Source organism: Mustelus asterias, chromosome 4 (assembly GCF_964213995.1).
Source record: "Mustelus asterias chromosome 4, sMusAst1.hap1.1, whole genome shotgun sequence".
Lineage (NCBI taxonomy): Eukaryota > Metazoa > Chordata > Chondrichthyes > Carcharhiniformes > Triakidae > Mustelus > Mustelus asterias.
The window spans coordinates 98,603,716-98,620,397 of NC_135804.1; the positions used below are offsets into that span (position 1 = coordinate 98,603,716).

The 16,682-nt window shown below is 40.5% G+C and overlaps 1 protein-coding gene across 1 annotated transcript in view; it reads right to left on the reverse strand.

Moving 5' to 3' along the window:
- med12 (mediator complex subunit 12) overlaps window positions 1-16,682 on the reverse strand; it is a 159,477-nt gene that overhangs the window by 22,247 nt on the left and 120,548 nt on the right. Inside the window, exons 28-33 of the mRNA XM_078211432.1 lie at window positions 16,526-16,597; window positions 12,484-12,659; window positions 9,513-9,674; window positions 6,997-7,108; window positions 2,615-2,704; window positions 360-469 (exon numbers count right to left, since the gene is read on the reverse strand). Of these exons, the coding sequence (XP_078067558.1) occupies window positions 360-469; window positions 2,615-2,704; window positions 6,997-7,108; window positions 9,513-9,674; window positions 12,484-12,659; window positions 16,526-16,597 (722 nt within the window). The remainder of the gene's footprint in view (window positions 1-359; window positions 470-2,614; window positions 2,705-6,996; window positions 7,109-9,512; window positions 9,675-12,483; window positions 12,660-16,525; window positions 16,598-16,682) is intronic.

The window sequence follows — 16,682 nt, forward strand, 5'->3', positions numbered from 1 at the left end:
ATTGTGAGCTGCAGTGATCGCAGCTCTGATTCTTATAGAACATCACCCTCACCTTCAACTACCCTGAATAGTTGCCCTTTATTCCAACTCTCTCTTTCTATCTTGAAGTCAGCTGGCAAACCATTGTAGCTCATGTTCCCTGACTCCACATTCTCTGACCTCATTCATTGGTCTATTATGGAGCATCAGATAAATGACACCTCTTCAAGCCAATTATATGTTTGATTAATGCAAAGTTAACAACCTACATGCTTCATAAATTACATATTGGTGTGTGCACGTGAGAGAGAGACACAGAAAGAGAGTGAGAGAGAAAGGATACTAATGCTTGTAACAATATTTGTAACTTTAATGCATACTTGTTGGACTGCATATCAACTGTTCCACTGCTGATTATGTCCAAGAGAAGGACAGCCCACTCAGTGGTCCCCTGTGTGCTACGTTGGACAGTATCGAACATCCCACCCACCTAAAAAGTAAATCAGAAACAAAAAACACAATTAGCGATTATCTTTTAAACAAACTATCTGCCTCCAATGCGGAGTAACTCAGCATTGATTGACATTTCAATTTAAAATCCATTTCCCCCAAAAACATTGTTTGTGTTCCAATTTATTTGAAGATACAATCACAATCTCTTATTTCCTCCTGTAAAAGTACATTTTACCTTGGGGTGGACTCTGCAGGAAAATAAACTGGATTTAATTGATTTGCAAATGTAACATTGGGAGCTCGTGATTCAGTCAATTTTCCATGGTAGACTTTGTAAACCCCTTTTACAGAGAGACATTTGTACAACTGTAGGAAGTTATAACTGATCGACCAGCCTAGCTGTGACGTGAATAATTGATCCAAGGCCTGTGATACCTCCCAGACAATTTTAAACAGCCCTGCAAGCAGCCAATATTTTAGGTAGTAGGACTTGAGGTTGAGTCTTAAACTTAATTAAGTGTATTGGAACTTGATACTTATAGCTGGTAAATTATGCACATTTATCAAAAAGGCTAAACTATATCAACCAAAAACTAAACATCAGACCGTCAGAAGGGACAGAATACCAATGCATGCTGAATATGAATGCAAGATGGTAATTTTTCAATAAGCAAGCATTTGAGCAAAGGACTCCAATTTGGAGCACAAGACAGTCCTGTGACTGACGGCTACTGGGTATTGTATCTTTTAAGCAGAGACAGTTGCTATCCTGGCACACTAAGAAAGTCACTTGCTCATTCAGGTGACCTGAATACCTGTAAGCATGTTGCACAGGTGACCACAAAGCATCACTAAAAGGACAAAAGCAAAATACTATAGATGCTGAAAATCTTAAAAATAAAAGCAGAGAAACCTGGCAATGCTTGGCAGGTCAGGCAGCACCTGTGGAGAAGAACAGAGTTAACATTTCAGGTAGTGCCTGAAATATTAACTCTTTTTTTCCACAGATTCTGCCTGACATGCTGAGTAGTGCCAGCATTTTCTGTTTTGTTACCGAGGAGAGAAGCATTGTCTGATGCCACGATTGTAGTCATTTTCTGCTTATAACACCAACACAGCTAGCCTTATTAGTAGAAGCTTTTCAATGATGAACAGAAAATAAATTTGAAACTTACAATTCACTAAAACATTGCTTCCTTCAGGACTATTAAATGTCACTGTTATACTGTAACTAAGCAACTTTCAGGTATGTCAAGATATTGACAGTTGTAATTACGTTTTTATTGAGCTCATGATGATTTTGATGCAGCAGACTGTTAACAATTTAATTTAGCTACGCTATAGTTACCAATATTGAATCTTACAATGTATCCAACATCTAATTTTCTGAAGTGGTGGGGGAGGGGCTGCGGCAAAGATCTATTCAAAATTATTGCACCAATACAAACTATATATTTGAGTTTTTTCAATGCAATAATTTTGATACAGTGGAAATATTGCAAAGGATATAACATTCTTTTATGCTCCAGTGTCATGTTGGATGACCCAATAACACATCCTGGCTACGAGCCACTGCTCATTACTCATTTAGAACCTAACATGTGGAAATCATTTCCAAAAAAGTTTATCTTAAAAAGAGACTTATAAAACTCAAATTTACAGTTAAAATAGGAAGCAAGAAAAACTCAAAGCTCGTTTTAGGACTTTCAACCCATTTTTTCTCCAGAAAATTTAGTCAGAAAAGAAGTACATTTAAAGTTTGGGGTTTTCCAGCATGTAGAAAGATAGGTGGTGGTAAAAATGATGATGTTTTTGTATATGGAAGCCTTTCCCCCAAAATAATAAACAATAAGCATGTATCAGTAATCACTGAACAAATCATGCCCATGGACTGGGCAGTTATTGCCTGGCCGAGGCCCTCTCCTCAGGCTGTGAGCATGGAGACTAAAAATTAAGATATAAAATAAATACAAGTTATTTTTTTCAGTCAAATGATAATCTTACTTACACAAATAATTGTAAGGGAAACAAAATGAGAAATATAAAGGAGGAGGAATGGAATGAAAAGAAACAATGGTCAAATGTGAACTGGAGAGAAAGTGAATGAATGAGGGATCAGAAAGAGGCCATTGCCCCAGTAAGACAACGTGCTTAAATTATTTTCTTGTTAAACAGTCCTTACAAGATTTAAGCGAAGTTTCAGTGCTTCATGCATCATTTGTTTGGCTTTGCAGTCATCCTGGTACTGATCTTCACGCCAGTTTGTTACAATCTGAAAAGGATAAATAGTACAATTACCGGATCTATCTTTTGGTGGTCAATTAGCCAGCACCATTCTTCCAACAAAGTAACTTGCTGTCAGACAGATACTGATAACAATACCCAAAGAGAACACTGCAGTTTCAGTAGGGAGTTATAAGCTCAAAAGAGAGGAAACTCCAAGTATCATCACACTCACATCTTCAGGGACACAGCATTATTTGAGGGTTTGAGTGCAACCTTTATATCAGAATGCTCATCTAGAATCTTTAAACTTTCCACATAACATCAATCCTCATGTTTTCATTGTACAGTACTGGTGAAGCTATTTGCACTAAACTTGAATTTAATTCTTCAAGACTTCAAATCCAATCAAGTCCAGTGTAGATAGAGCTCTTGTACAGCCATACAAACCAGTAATATGTCCAAATCAAATTCCTATTCTTTACTAGTTAGCTTGTATTTGTCAAGGTGGTGGAATTGTTATATTCGGTCTCATTATCTTCCGATAAGAGAAAAGGGAAGACTGGGTTAAGTAGACAGGATTTACACTCTTAATCACTGTCCTGCTGGAAAGTGCTTATGTGTGGACATTAAGTAAAGACAAAATCTGACTTAGTTGTATTGCACTCTACAGTTACTCACTCCATTGGCTCATACATGAAAATGGCCACTTAATTGAGGCAGTAGATGGTGTTGGAACTCATGCAACATTTCAAAAGAGAATGTTTTTAGGAGCAGGTAATCAACAAAACTGAGACAAATACCATCAATTTCTAGGACAAAATAAGATTCTAAAGTTGTTATACCCAGCTTAGATGCAACTTTTGTATTACATGTTTACTCTGAAGTTTGGTTCCTTGACGATGGCTGACAAGATGCATTTTTCTTGGAAAACAACAGGCTTCGGAGAGATATTACACTCTAATACCAGGCATAAGTACACAGAATCTTTAGTTGTCTATAACAACATGTCAGATCTTTGCTCTGGGTATCTTCTCTTATAGTACTATATTCTTAATACAACATTGTTCCTGAGCACTACATTAGCAGCATTAACATGTGGTTTCATACCATGTCAGACTTTTTAAAGTTGGAAGATCAGGGAAGTAAGGCACATCTTTTCAATTGGTTCACTTTGGAATTATACTGATTGCCCAGGAGAAAATGCACTGCTCAATGGAACCAGAGAAACTAGGAGGTTACATGTTAGAGCCATAGAATTGCCATGGCATAGCAGGAGGCCAGTTGGCCTATCAAGTTCATTCTGACTCAACACTATAGAAGTTAGCTTGTCACTTCCCTTCTCTTTTCTCTGTAGCCCTGGATTGTTTTTCTGTTCAGGTGCTTATTCAGTTCCCTTTTGAAATTCATAATTGATTCTGCCTCCACCACATTCACAGGCAATGCATTCAAGATCCTAAAGAGTTGCTGCATTAAAATGTTTTTCATTCTGCCTTTAGTTCCTTTTGCCAATCACCATAAATCTGCTACCTCTTGTTCTTAACTCTTCGGCCAATTGGAACAGTTTCTAACTGCTCTGTCTAGACCCCTCTTGATTTTGAACACTTTTATTATATTTTCTCTCAACTTTTTCCCAATGGAGAACAATCTCAACTTCTCTAATATATCCACACAATTGAAGTCCTTCATCCCTGGAACCATTCCCGTAAATCTTATCTGCTCCCTTCCAAAACATTCACATTCTTCCCCAAGTGTAGTGCCCAGAATTGGATGCACTACTCCAGGTGAAACAGAACCTGTGCTTTATATAAGTTCAACATAACTTCCTTGCTTTTGTATTCTATGCCTCGATTTTGTGTCTGTTTGCACTGTTTGAGAGCACATTTCCACTCCATCTGACGAAGGAGCAGTGCTCCGAAAGCTTATGGTATTTGCTACCAAATAAACCTGTTGGACTTTAACCTGGTGTTGTGAGACTTCTTACTCTATTTGTAAAGCCCATGATCCCGTGTTTCTTTTTAACCACTTTCCCAACCTACCCTACCACACTCAATGATTTGTGCACATATATCCCCAGGTCTTTGTTTCTAAACTGCCTTTATTTCATATTGCCTCTCCTTGTTCTTCCTACTGAAATGCATCACTTCACTGCGTTAAATTTCATCTGTCATTGTCCACCCATCTCATCAGCCTGTCTATATCCTCTTGAAGTCTATCATTATCCTTCCCACAATTCCCAATAGTCCCAAATTTGATTCCATCTACAAATTTGGAAATTGTGCTCTGTACACTGAAGTCTAGGTCATCGATATATTTTTTAAAAAGCTATAACTGACCCCTGTGGAATCCCACTATATACCATCCTTTAGTCCAATGATCTGGAGATTACATCCCTTGACAATGTTGTCCCTAGTAGAATAGGTTCTCCAACTGGTTTCAATGCCCCTTATTGGGATGGGAAAAGTCAAGCAGTTAGCTTTTACTGCAAACTGTTTGGAGTATACAAGTAAGAAAGTCTAACTGCAAATATACTGAGCTTTGGTAAGAATACAGTCAGAGTGCTGCGTATAGTGTTGATTTCATTAATTAAGGGAGAATATACTTGCCTTAGATGGGGTGCAACAAAAGTTCACTAGATTGGTTTCTGGGATGGGAGGAGTGTTCCATGAAGTGAAGTTAAGCAGAAGGGCCTATATGCGCTGGAATTTTGAGGAATTAAAGATGATCTTATTGAAATGCATAAAAGTTCTTGGAGGGCTTGACAGGATGGATGCCAAGAGGCTGCTCTTTTTGGCTGGAGTCTGGAACTAGATGTTGATAGTCTCAGGATAAAGAGTTGCCAATTTCGAAACGAGATGAAAATTCTTTACTTCAGGGGGTTCTGAATTTTTGTTATTCCTGACCCCAGAAGGTTTTAGATGTTCAGGTATTGAGTGCATTCAAGACTGATAAGAGTTTTGATACTTAAGGGAGTCAAGGGAATGAGGATAGTGCAGAAAGGCAGAGTTCATGTAGAAGATCAGCCAAGATCTTAGCTTGTGAGAACCATATGGCCTATCCTTGTTCCTACTGATAGACTTAAGCATCACCTCTTGACTGCTGTCCAGCTAGAGATTGTATAGATGGGCGCACGGTAGCACAGTGGTTGGGCAGCACAGTGGTTAGCACTGCTGCCTCACAGCTCCAGGGACCTGGGTTCGATTCCCGGCTTGGGTCACTGTCTGTGTGGAGTTTGCACATTCTCCTTGTGTCTGCGTGGGTTTCCTCCCACACTCCAAAGATGGCCATGCTAAAATTGCCCCTTAGTATCCTGAGATGCGTAGGTTAGAGGAATTAGCGGGTAAAATATGTAGGGATATGGGGTAGGGTCTGGGTGGGATTGCGGTCAGTGCAGACTCGATGGGCCAGATGGCCTCTTTCTGCACTGTAGGGTTTCTATGATTCTATGAGATGTCTGATGAACAGAATTTGGCTCGCCAATATCTCACAATTTAACAGGCTGCTGATGTCTGTTGTTCAGCTCAGTTGTGCAGAAAAGCTAAGATAATGCACGGTTTCCAGTATCTGTGGAGCTACACTTCAGTAAGAAAAATGCTTAAAAATAACGAACTTTCGGAGCGCTGATCCTTCATCAGATGAGTGGAAGGAGCAATGCTCTGAAGCTCGTGCTACCAAATTAAACTGGTTGGACTTTAACCTGGTGTTGAGGCTTCTTACTGTGCCCACCGCAGTCCAATGCCGGCATCTCCACATCATAAAAGAAATAACAGCAGACAATTGGAGGAAGGGAAATTTTCAATTTTCTGATAGCTGCATTATAATCCTACTGTCCTTGGTACTAATCATGGTCCTTGGTCCTGTTCCAACTGACTGTACCTCTAATTTATTTAATTACATGTTGAGTTTGAATAATTGATATGACAGACGGGTAGAAAGGTAAAAACACTGCACATTTGAAATCCCTGTTTGGGTATTTAAAGGTTATCAAGTTGGCATAGTTGGTAGTGCTCCAGCCCCTGGGTCGGGAGCTTGAATCCCACTTCAAGATTTCAGCACATAATTTAAGCTGATGTTCCATGTTACTTTAGGGAGGAGTGGGGGAGGGGTTGCAGGTGGATGCAGGGTTTGCATCTGAGGGTTGTTGTATGTTAAATCAAGGTTTTGTTCAACTGGTTAATAAAGCTGTAATGGGAAAGGGGTAAACTAGAATTTGAAAGGATGAGATGGGTTGATGGAAGGGCAAATAGACAAACACACCAGTTTAATGACATCACCTACACCTGTTAATATGTGATTCATTGATCTTTAATCTTCCACAACTAAATTCTGAGGATGCATTACCTGCTGGACCTGGCTGTAAAGGGAGGTGAGAAGACCCTCCCTTTGTTCATCCTGCCCTTTCAGGCATGTCAAAACCAGAGAAAGAAATGGCTGTTGACTCAGTAGAGACATACTGGAGAGGGAAAAGTAAAGATTAAATAAAATATATCAATGTCCATGCAATGTTTACAACTGGTAATATCAAATAATTTCATCTTATTAAACAGAGCACTTAAATTCTCATGCCTTTTTTAATTACAAATTATTTAGTGGTATTCAGATACACAATTGAATTTCAAATCCTGACAGTCTTTGGGGTTTGCATGTATGTGCAGACTAGGAGTGGGTTGCACATGCGCAGCTCTTCATCTTTACATTCTTCAGGCCTAGGGCAGGCCTGGCATACCTGCACGTAGGGAAAAAAGGTGCAAAATCCCAGATCATGAGGCTAGGTGCCACTGCCAAAGAGTGTCTCAGGTAGGGGACAAGGGAGGGGGACAGGGAGAGGTCTGACAAAGTGTCCCAGAGAGACAGATAAAGATAGGGGATAGAAACAGGTTGCAGTTAAGGAAAAGACAGAAGCACATTAACAAGTTCCAAATAGATACAAAGGCTCCAAGAGCAGACTTTAAGTGAAGTGAGCTTGGGAGAAGCCCAGGTAATAGAAAAGGGTTCAGAAGAAGCTCTGAAAATCCAAGAAGCCAAAGGCTGGTGACTGTATGTTAGGGCCGTAGATGCAAAGGTACCCCTTTGGAGCAGTGGTGCTCAGTTTGGCGTGGCCAAAGAGCTGAAATTGTGCTTGGTTGATGCTCAAGTGTATTCAGTACTCCAGGGGAATGGAATCTCGGGTAGGTGAGATTGAAACCATGCAAGGTGGACTTGAAGCCGTCGGAGATACTTTTGAAATGACTTCCAAAGCAAGATCGTTGAAGGTGAAGAAAGACAGAGGGGCAGGGTTTTCTGGCCCTGCTCGCCCCAAAACCGGAAAGTCCTACCCAAGGTCAACGGACTTCTGCATGGTCCGCCCCCGCCCGCTACGATTCCTGTGGTGGGCAGGATGGGAAAATTCCCCCCAAAGTTTCAGTGAGATCAGTCACTTCTGTGTTACGAATGTCTGGGTGGGTTGTTGAGAAACCTCTGGAATCTGTTTTGCTTGCATTTGGCATTTATTGTGCATTGCAATGTGTTTGACCACAGTGGTTTGTTAATTCACATGCACTTCATACTCTAACATTCAGGGCAAGTATATGATAGGTATTTTAAATTGTTTTATCTTTCTAACCTTGTATAGTAAAGTTTATTATTTATTCAAAACCCATGAAATCTTGTGGATTTCTTCACTTAATAAGTATCTCAAATCTGAATCTCAAATTTGGCCTACTTTAAACAAAACGTAATTGGTCCCTAACCGGATCTTACCAATGACTTGGGGGTCTGGCCAAGGATTGTAATACCCTACAGGTGAAGAGTCAAGGTCTACAGCATAGAACACCACAGAGGTTGAAAAACGTAAGCAAGATGACAAACGAAATTAGGAAATAGCACTGCTATGCTTATATCTGAAAAGTTTACAAATTGTGGGAGGAAGGGAAGAATGAGGAAAGTTGCAGTTAAAAGTAAGGAATCGTCAGTTTGTTCAACACAGGAAGGACTATATAGGATGGCATACCATGAAGCTTGGAAGGAAAAAGGCAAGACATTTCAAAGGAACACGAACCATATGAAATTGAAAAAGAAATGGACTGACTTCAGTGGAGAAGTTCTGAGCTCAAGGCAACAGGACGGCAATCAGATAGAAAACTTACTTTATGCTATCCAGGAGTGAAAATAAAAGATGCATGATAATGTATTTAAGTTTAAACATTGATAGCCAGTGGATGCATTTTAAAATGGTGCAATATCACACATCCACTATCCAACCGAACATGGAAAGGGAACTCTTGAATGCAGATACAAGTACAAATGCAGAATGACAGTGGTCCGATATCACACCAAATGATGAGTATGTGTAGGTGCAGAGCACCATCATTTCTGCAGATTTGTGGGCTGTTACTGATCCCGGTTAAGCACAGGTAAGCTTTTTATCTCTAAAAGGGAAGAAAAGTGGAAAAATGAGCACTATGCGTATAGAATTGCAAAGTGACAACGCTGGAATTCTGGGTTATTATAACACACGTCTACCAGGGTATGTAATTCAGTGCAAGGGGCTTTAAACAGTGATTCATTGGAATTGACTTTTAATGGAGAGGGGAACAGGATTTTTTTTCTTATTGTTGCAATTGAAATGCGCAAATCAACAGGTTCACTGCGGTCCAATATCACATTGAATAGTAAGTGTATTGAACTTTAGTTTTGTCAATGGTTCGTGATCCACCTTTTTTCCAATGCTGCTCAGTGTTCTTTCCAGTGGTTGTGTTGCTACACATCACTGACGCCACAACAGCACATCATTGAGTTAACAGTGGAAGGCTGTCAATGAGGACAGCACCAAACCGTTGTTGTTACTGCTCATTAAAATATTATAAACCCACACTTGCCTCTTCTGTTTTTGCCGATCTCGCTCCTTCCGTGAGGATGAACCTAGATGTTGACCTTTCTCCAACTCTTCACCAGCTGCTTTCAGCACATGACCTTGGACCGATGTTGGCAATTTTGCAATCAATGGTGCCACCAGCCAGACACCTGTCCGCTCTGATGAGCTGCATGTAAAAACAAAATTATCGTCAAATACAACAAGAATGCATAAATACCACCGAAAGAATGTCTGGAGTTCTAATCAACTTCAACAGCAGAACATCTTTCCATATCATGAAAGTCCTGGAGACGACAAGGTTGTTGGTGTGATTCAGAGGTGAATTCAATTAGCAAACACCATTAGTCAGGAGTCTAAAATTAACAAAACACCTCTTCTCCTTTAAGAAAATCCTTTCACTACGTTTTCGGTCACCTGTCCTAATATCTTCAAATATAATAACAGGACAAGCTAGAAATACTCAGCAGGACTGGTAGCATCTATGGAAAGAGAAAAAGAGTTATTGTTCCATGTGTGCATCACCTTGAAACATTAACTCTACATTTCTTTCTTCACAGATGCTGCCAGATCTGCTAAGTGTTTCCAGTATTTTTTCATTTCTATTTCAGATTGTCAGCATTAGTTGCATTTTGTCTTTGGTCTAACATCTCCTTTTATGACTGTCAAATTTTGACTGACAGTGTTCCTATGAGCATCTTGGGGCCTTTTACCACATTAAAAGCAGAATATAAACACAAGTTGTTATTGACTGAGTTAAGATAGGGAGAACAGGGAAAAATATGGCCAGGGTACTTGGACAGAACTATTCAATAACCTGCTACAGTGCTTTGTTGTGATTCCTACCATGTTAAATAATCTGACAATTCACTGTTGAGACACAAATGAAGAATAGCCAGCGAGGCAAGGAATCAATGAGCTAGGAGCACATATAAGTCTACAAAAGTCAGTATATTCAGGTGTAGGGGAAGAGAAATCCTAGTAGGTTAGAGAGGATTTTAAACAATAAGCATGAGACACTGACAGGACTACCAGCATTGAGTTAAATAACTAAATCAGACTTATAAGCTAACAGGAGAATAGTTTACACACGAGATTGCAGAAAGAGATTTAAAGCATGTGATTATGATTTAATTACATATTTTGATTTTAAATGTATTAACTGCATTTTTAATAAAGTGATTGCACACTTTGGCCAAGAGCAAGTTGCCGCAAGACTTAATGGTATGGGGTCTTTCAGAAAGAACCACATTTTTAGGAATTAATGAAGCCTCAATGTGCAGTTTCTTATCAGTGGGAATTATTAGCAGCAATGTTCTCAGGACTTCGAATGAATACAATTATTCACTGTCCAGATAAGATGGATGTTGGACATGGGGTCATGTGTTCGTCTGGTTCAGCAGTGACCTGGGGAGGAACTTGTGGGAATGTTAATTTTGAACTTGGTGGCCAAGCGTCCGGTGGCTAAGTGATACAGGAAGTTAAGTCAGCCAAAAGAGGAGGATATGTCCGGATTTTACAGACTAATGAAATACAATTATGCCAGAGGGCAGAGTGCAATTGACTAAGATATATGACAGGTATTATTGATGATTTATGACTTCTGAAGATGATTGATCCAAAGCTAATGAGAGGCAGGAGAATTTGATAAGAAAACATATAATTGATCTATTTTGAATTGTATAGGTCGGAATTCAAAGAAGTCAAGTTACTCCATGTCTGGAAAGGCCTAGAACTCTTTGATGACTTCACCCTGTGATCACTGGTCAAATAAAGATGTGTCTTTAAACTGGGACACTGGCTTTCGAGAGTCTTTGTATTGACTGAAGGACCCGGCCACTTTGCAAACCCCGCTAGCATCAGGGTAGATGGGGAGAAAATTAGAGCTGCTTCATTCAATCAATTTTTAGGCCCAGATTTCCTTTTCTCTGTTATGTTCCTTAAAAATAGTTTTCATTAAAACTTTAAATTGTCAACAGTAGATTACACTGTCCATGGACTTGAGCACAGTGCCTAGGCTGGCATTCTAGTGCAGCACTGAGGGAACACAGGAACAGAAATAAGTCAGTTAGTTTCATTAGCATATTCTATCATTCAATGAGATCATGGCTGTTGTACGACCTAAATCCACTTACCCATTTTTAGTCCATTTCCTTTAATGCCTTTGGTTAATCAAAATCTACCAATCCCAGTTTTAAAAAAACAAGATTTCTCCTGGTGACCTAGCCAATACTTACCTTTAAACTGCACCTGACAAAGACTACCTAGTCATTATAAATTGCTGTTTGTGGGACCTTGCTATGACAAACTGGTTGCCTCATTTTCCTTTATTATAGCAGCCATAAATTTATCAAACTGTTAATAGACTAACAATTCTTCACAATGACACAGGACATCGAGCTATTCACGGGGAAAAGAAACAATAGCTTTTCCCAACAAATGTGTAGGACCCCAGAACAAAAAACCTTCCGTGCACAAAATTCCAGCTGGAATGAATCTGAATTTTCTGCCAGCTGAGGTTTTACAAAACTCACTGTGTGTTGCCCTGACGAGGTGAGATTTGATCTTCAAGTTATGCTCAGTCAGCATTACAAAAGCTCAGGGCCTAAGTTAAAGAGGGAAAAATGCCCCAAAATCAACTAAGATCCTTTTCCCTGATCACTATACAGCAAGCTGTTGCAAATTGCATGAGTGGCTGTCAAAAGGATGTCAAGTGAGGGCAGGCTTGGCCATGATGCATTGCACTGTCAAATATTGTCTCAGATCCTTAAGTTCCAAACATCCAAAGGAAAACTCACTAAAATAAATCAACAAACAGTATAAATGCACAGATGAGTCAACAAATAAAAGACTAGTTAGTTTAGATATTTTGATTGCAAGCCTGCATTTTTGCCTTTCAGATTTAACTGGCCTGCTGTGCATTTCTAGTCTTATTTTGTATTTCTAATGTCAACATTTTTAAGTCACCTAAAACTCACCTGAGCAATGGTTTCATTTTACTGGTGGCATTTCCATTTGTGCTGCTGGTGCTAAAGACAGGTAACCCAGCATTCACAGTTCCATTACTGCTCAGACTGGAAGAGTTCATTTCAGCTGATTTTTGGAATACCTCAATCGTGGCTTTAGCAATGTTTTCTAGCAAGGAATTCATCTCCTAAAATATAAGATCAGACAATATTCTGTGAGATTCACCGGTGGGCATGGGTAAGAAAATTAGACACTCAGAAATTATCACTGCAGCAAACAACTTACACACATTCACTTTCAGTACTTAGTCCAAATAGCTTATGAGGTGAAACAAGGGTCTTGCAAGACTGAGGTATAATTTTAATTGAAGTAGACGAGTACATCTTAATATATATTTTTTTGGTCTTTTAGACACAGGGTATGAGTTATTGGGCTGGATTTTCACCTCTCATGGTAAGAATTGCAGAAGAAGTTTGTATCTAGAAGTACGGGCGGCACGGTACCACAGTGGTTAGCACTGCTGCTTCACAGCTCCAGGAACCCGGATTCGATTCCCGGCTTGGGTCACTGTCTGTGTGGAGTTTGCACATACTCCTCGTGTCTGCGTGGGTTTCCTCCGGGTGCTCCAGTTTCCTCCCACAGTCCAAAGATGTGCGGGTTAGGTCGATTGGCCGTGCTAAAATTGCCCCTTAGTGTCCTGAGATGCGTAGGTTAGAGGGATTAGTGGGGGGATATGGGGGTAGGGCCTGGGTGGAATTGCAGTCGGTGCAGACTCGATTCTACTGTCCTTGAACACAGCACCTACTATTTTCACGGGAGTGGGAACAGGCCCGGTCATGATTTTCCTGTGTGCTTTGCAGAGGCAGCTGCCCATAGAAATTGGCAGATGCTTCCACTCCTGTGATTTTGGTGCAAAAATTGAAACTTGAGGTGTACAAATTAGACCTGGTAAAAACAGTTCTGAACTTTATGGGTTCATGTGGATACCGTGATGTGGAGATGCCGGCGTTGGACTGGGGTAAGCACAGTAAGAAGTCTCACAACACCAGGTTAAAGTCCAACAGGTTCATTTGGCAGCGCAAGCTTTCGGAGTCTCGCTCCTTCATCAGGTGAGTGAGGACTTGTGTTCACAAACAGGGCATATACAGACACAAACTCAATTTACAAGATAATGGTTGGAATGCAAGTCTTTACAGGTAATCAAGTCTTAAAGATACAGACAATGTGAGTGGAGAGAGGGCCAAGCACAAATTAAAGAGATGTGTATTGTCTCCAGCCAGGACAGTTAGTGAGATTTTGCAAGCCCAGGCAAGTCGTGGGGGTTACAGATAGTGTGACATGATCCCAAGATCCCAGTTGAGGCCGTTCTCATGTGTGCGGAACTTGGCTATCAGTTTCTGCTCAGCGATTCTGCATTGTCGTGCGTCATGAAGGTCACCTTGGAGAAGACTTACCCAAAGATCAGAGGCTGAATGCCCGTGACAGCTGAAATGTTCCCCGATTGGAAGGGAATACTCCTGCCTGGTGATTGTCGAGCGGTGTTCATTCATCCGTTGTCGTAGTGTCTGCATGGTCTCCCCAATGTACCATGCCTCGGGACATCCTTTCCTGCAGCGTATCAAGTAGACAACATTGGCCGAGTCGCAAGAGTACCGTGTACCTGGTGGATGGTGTTCACATGTGAGATGATGGCATCTGTGTCAATGATCCGGTATGTCTTGCAGAGGTTGGTGTGGCAGGGTTGTGTGGTGTCGTGGTCACTGTTCTCCTGAAGGCTGGGTAGTTTGCTGCGAACAATGGTCTGTTTGAGGTTGTGCAGTTGTTTGAAGGCAAGAAGTGGGGGTGTGGGGATGGCCTTAGTGAGATGTTCGTCTTCATCGATGACATGTTGAAGGCTCCAGAGAAGATGTCGTAGCTTCTCCGCTCCGGGGAAGTACTGGACGATGAAGGGTATTCTGTCTGCCGTGTCCCGTGTTTGTCTTCTGAGTAGGTCGGTGCGGTTTTTCGCTGTGGCACGTTGGAACTGTCGATCGATGAGTCGAGCGCCATATCCTGTTCTTATGAGGGCATCTTTCAGCGTCTGGAGGTGTCTGTTGCGATCATCCTCATCTGAGCAGATCCTGTGTATACGGATCTTCATGTGGATAGCCAGGGTACCCTTTTGGAGAGGTAAGGCAGCCCTTTGGCTATCTTTTGGGTCGGATGGGATGGGTGGGGGGGGGGGGGGGGGGGGGGTAGAATTGGGAGGATGTCAAGTGCCCTTTGTCGTGGGAAATTAGGTGCCCTTCGGGGATTACTAAAAGTAGGCATGCTTGTGTTTAAACTGAAACTGTGAAGCCCACTGTAAATGTTAAAAGTGTCAAGTTCAACGGTCAAATGGAGCTATCAAAAACAATTGCCAAAACTGTCAAGAGGAACTATCAAAGGAAGCTATCAAGCTCTGAAGTCATTTAAAACTCCTGCACTTTAACTTGGATAAAATGGTGTCAAAAAATGTTAAAAATGATAAAGTAACAAGCAATCTGTTGACATAAAAGTGTTGGGGTGAGCATTACTGGATTGGTGTTGCACAACTGATTTAACAACCATCCATTATCAAAGTAAGGTGCCTGACTGCCAGTTCACAGTTTGATTGACAGCTCCAAGTGATAATGGACTCTTTGAAGTGGGACTATGAGTTCCAATGCTCGTTTTTATAAAGGATTATGCAATTGTTTGAAATGTTTGTTGTTAGAAGGGATCATGTAGTTGAAGGAATGTAAATGCAGTAAATGGTTTTTATGAATGTGTCTTTAAAACAAAAAGTCTACAATAGACACTTGAAACATTATTTAATCTCAGCATGGGTTCTGATATCTGCCCAGTGTAGATACTGGGCGAGTTGACAGAATAGGTGGAAGGGCAAAGAGTGTGAGGGGCTATGGCTACAAGAGGTCAGTATTCTATCACACTCCTGACTTGTGCCTTGTAGATGGTGGGCAGGCTCTGGGGAGTCAGGAGTTGAGTTACTCACCAATTATTCCTAGCCTGCTCTTTCAGCCACTGTGTTTATATGGCGAGTCAAGTTGAGTTTCTGGTCAACAGTAACCCTGAGGATGTTGATGTATTTTATGTCAAGATAACACAAATAAAATGTGGGATTATAGGAAAGTGAGCCCATTTTGATTATTGGGATACACTTACATGAATCAAGAAAAACGAATTCCGCAACATGTTGTATCAGAGTAGGATTGGTCGACTTCGTCATCAAGTGCCAAGTAAAAAAAACTCCTACTCCTGACAATTATCATTATCATGTTGGTGAAACAACTCATCCAGCTGCATGCAATCTCCTATATCAGGTGTTGTTTCCTCTCATATTACATTGAATTACACTCCAGCATAACATTTCCAAACTTGATGTATTCAAATTTTTGGCTTTCTCATAATCACGAGTCAGCACACTGCATTGGATGACAGCTGTGTGATGTATTTATCATCCAACATGCAGGTAAAGACAAACCTGTGCTTTTTTAAAAATTAGCATTTGATGGGCAAAGCTTGACCAGATATAGGTTTAGAACAGAATGGAATAAGAGGTTTCCAATGGCTAGCGAAGTTCAGAAGCACTGCAGAAATTGAATTGAGAGAAATAATTCTTGAAAGATGCAAACTTAGATAATTTTAAATAATAAATTAAATGTAATTTTGTTTTCTGGGAACGGAGAGCCCTCTACATTCATTTACCAGCATTATTACAAAAGCACACCCCAAAGTCCTAAGATTCATACAGAACCAGAATTGAAGTTAAACTGTAATGTCTTTAACTTGTATGAAAGGAAATTACTGCGGATGCTACAAGAGTGAAATAAAAACAGAAAATACTGGAAATACACAGCAGGTCAGGTAGCACCTGTGGGGACAGAAACAGCATTGATGTTTCAGGTCCATGACTCTTCATCAGACTAATGAACAAACCTCTGATGAAAGGTAATTGAGTTGAAATATTAGCTCAGTTGCTGCCTGTGCTACTGAGGATTTCTAGCATTTTCGGTTTTAATGTATTTTACTTACGCTGATGACACTCTGTTTAATCATAAGCTGCAGTTCTAATGAGGATTGCCTCATTGTCCACTGATCAAGATTCTGAAATAAATGGGGAAAAATGATTAACTCAGTATTTCATTAAAGAAATGTGTATTCTGTAGCAGAAGGCTGGAGAAGGTCATGG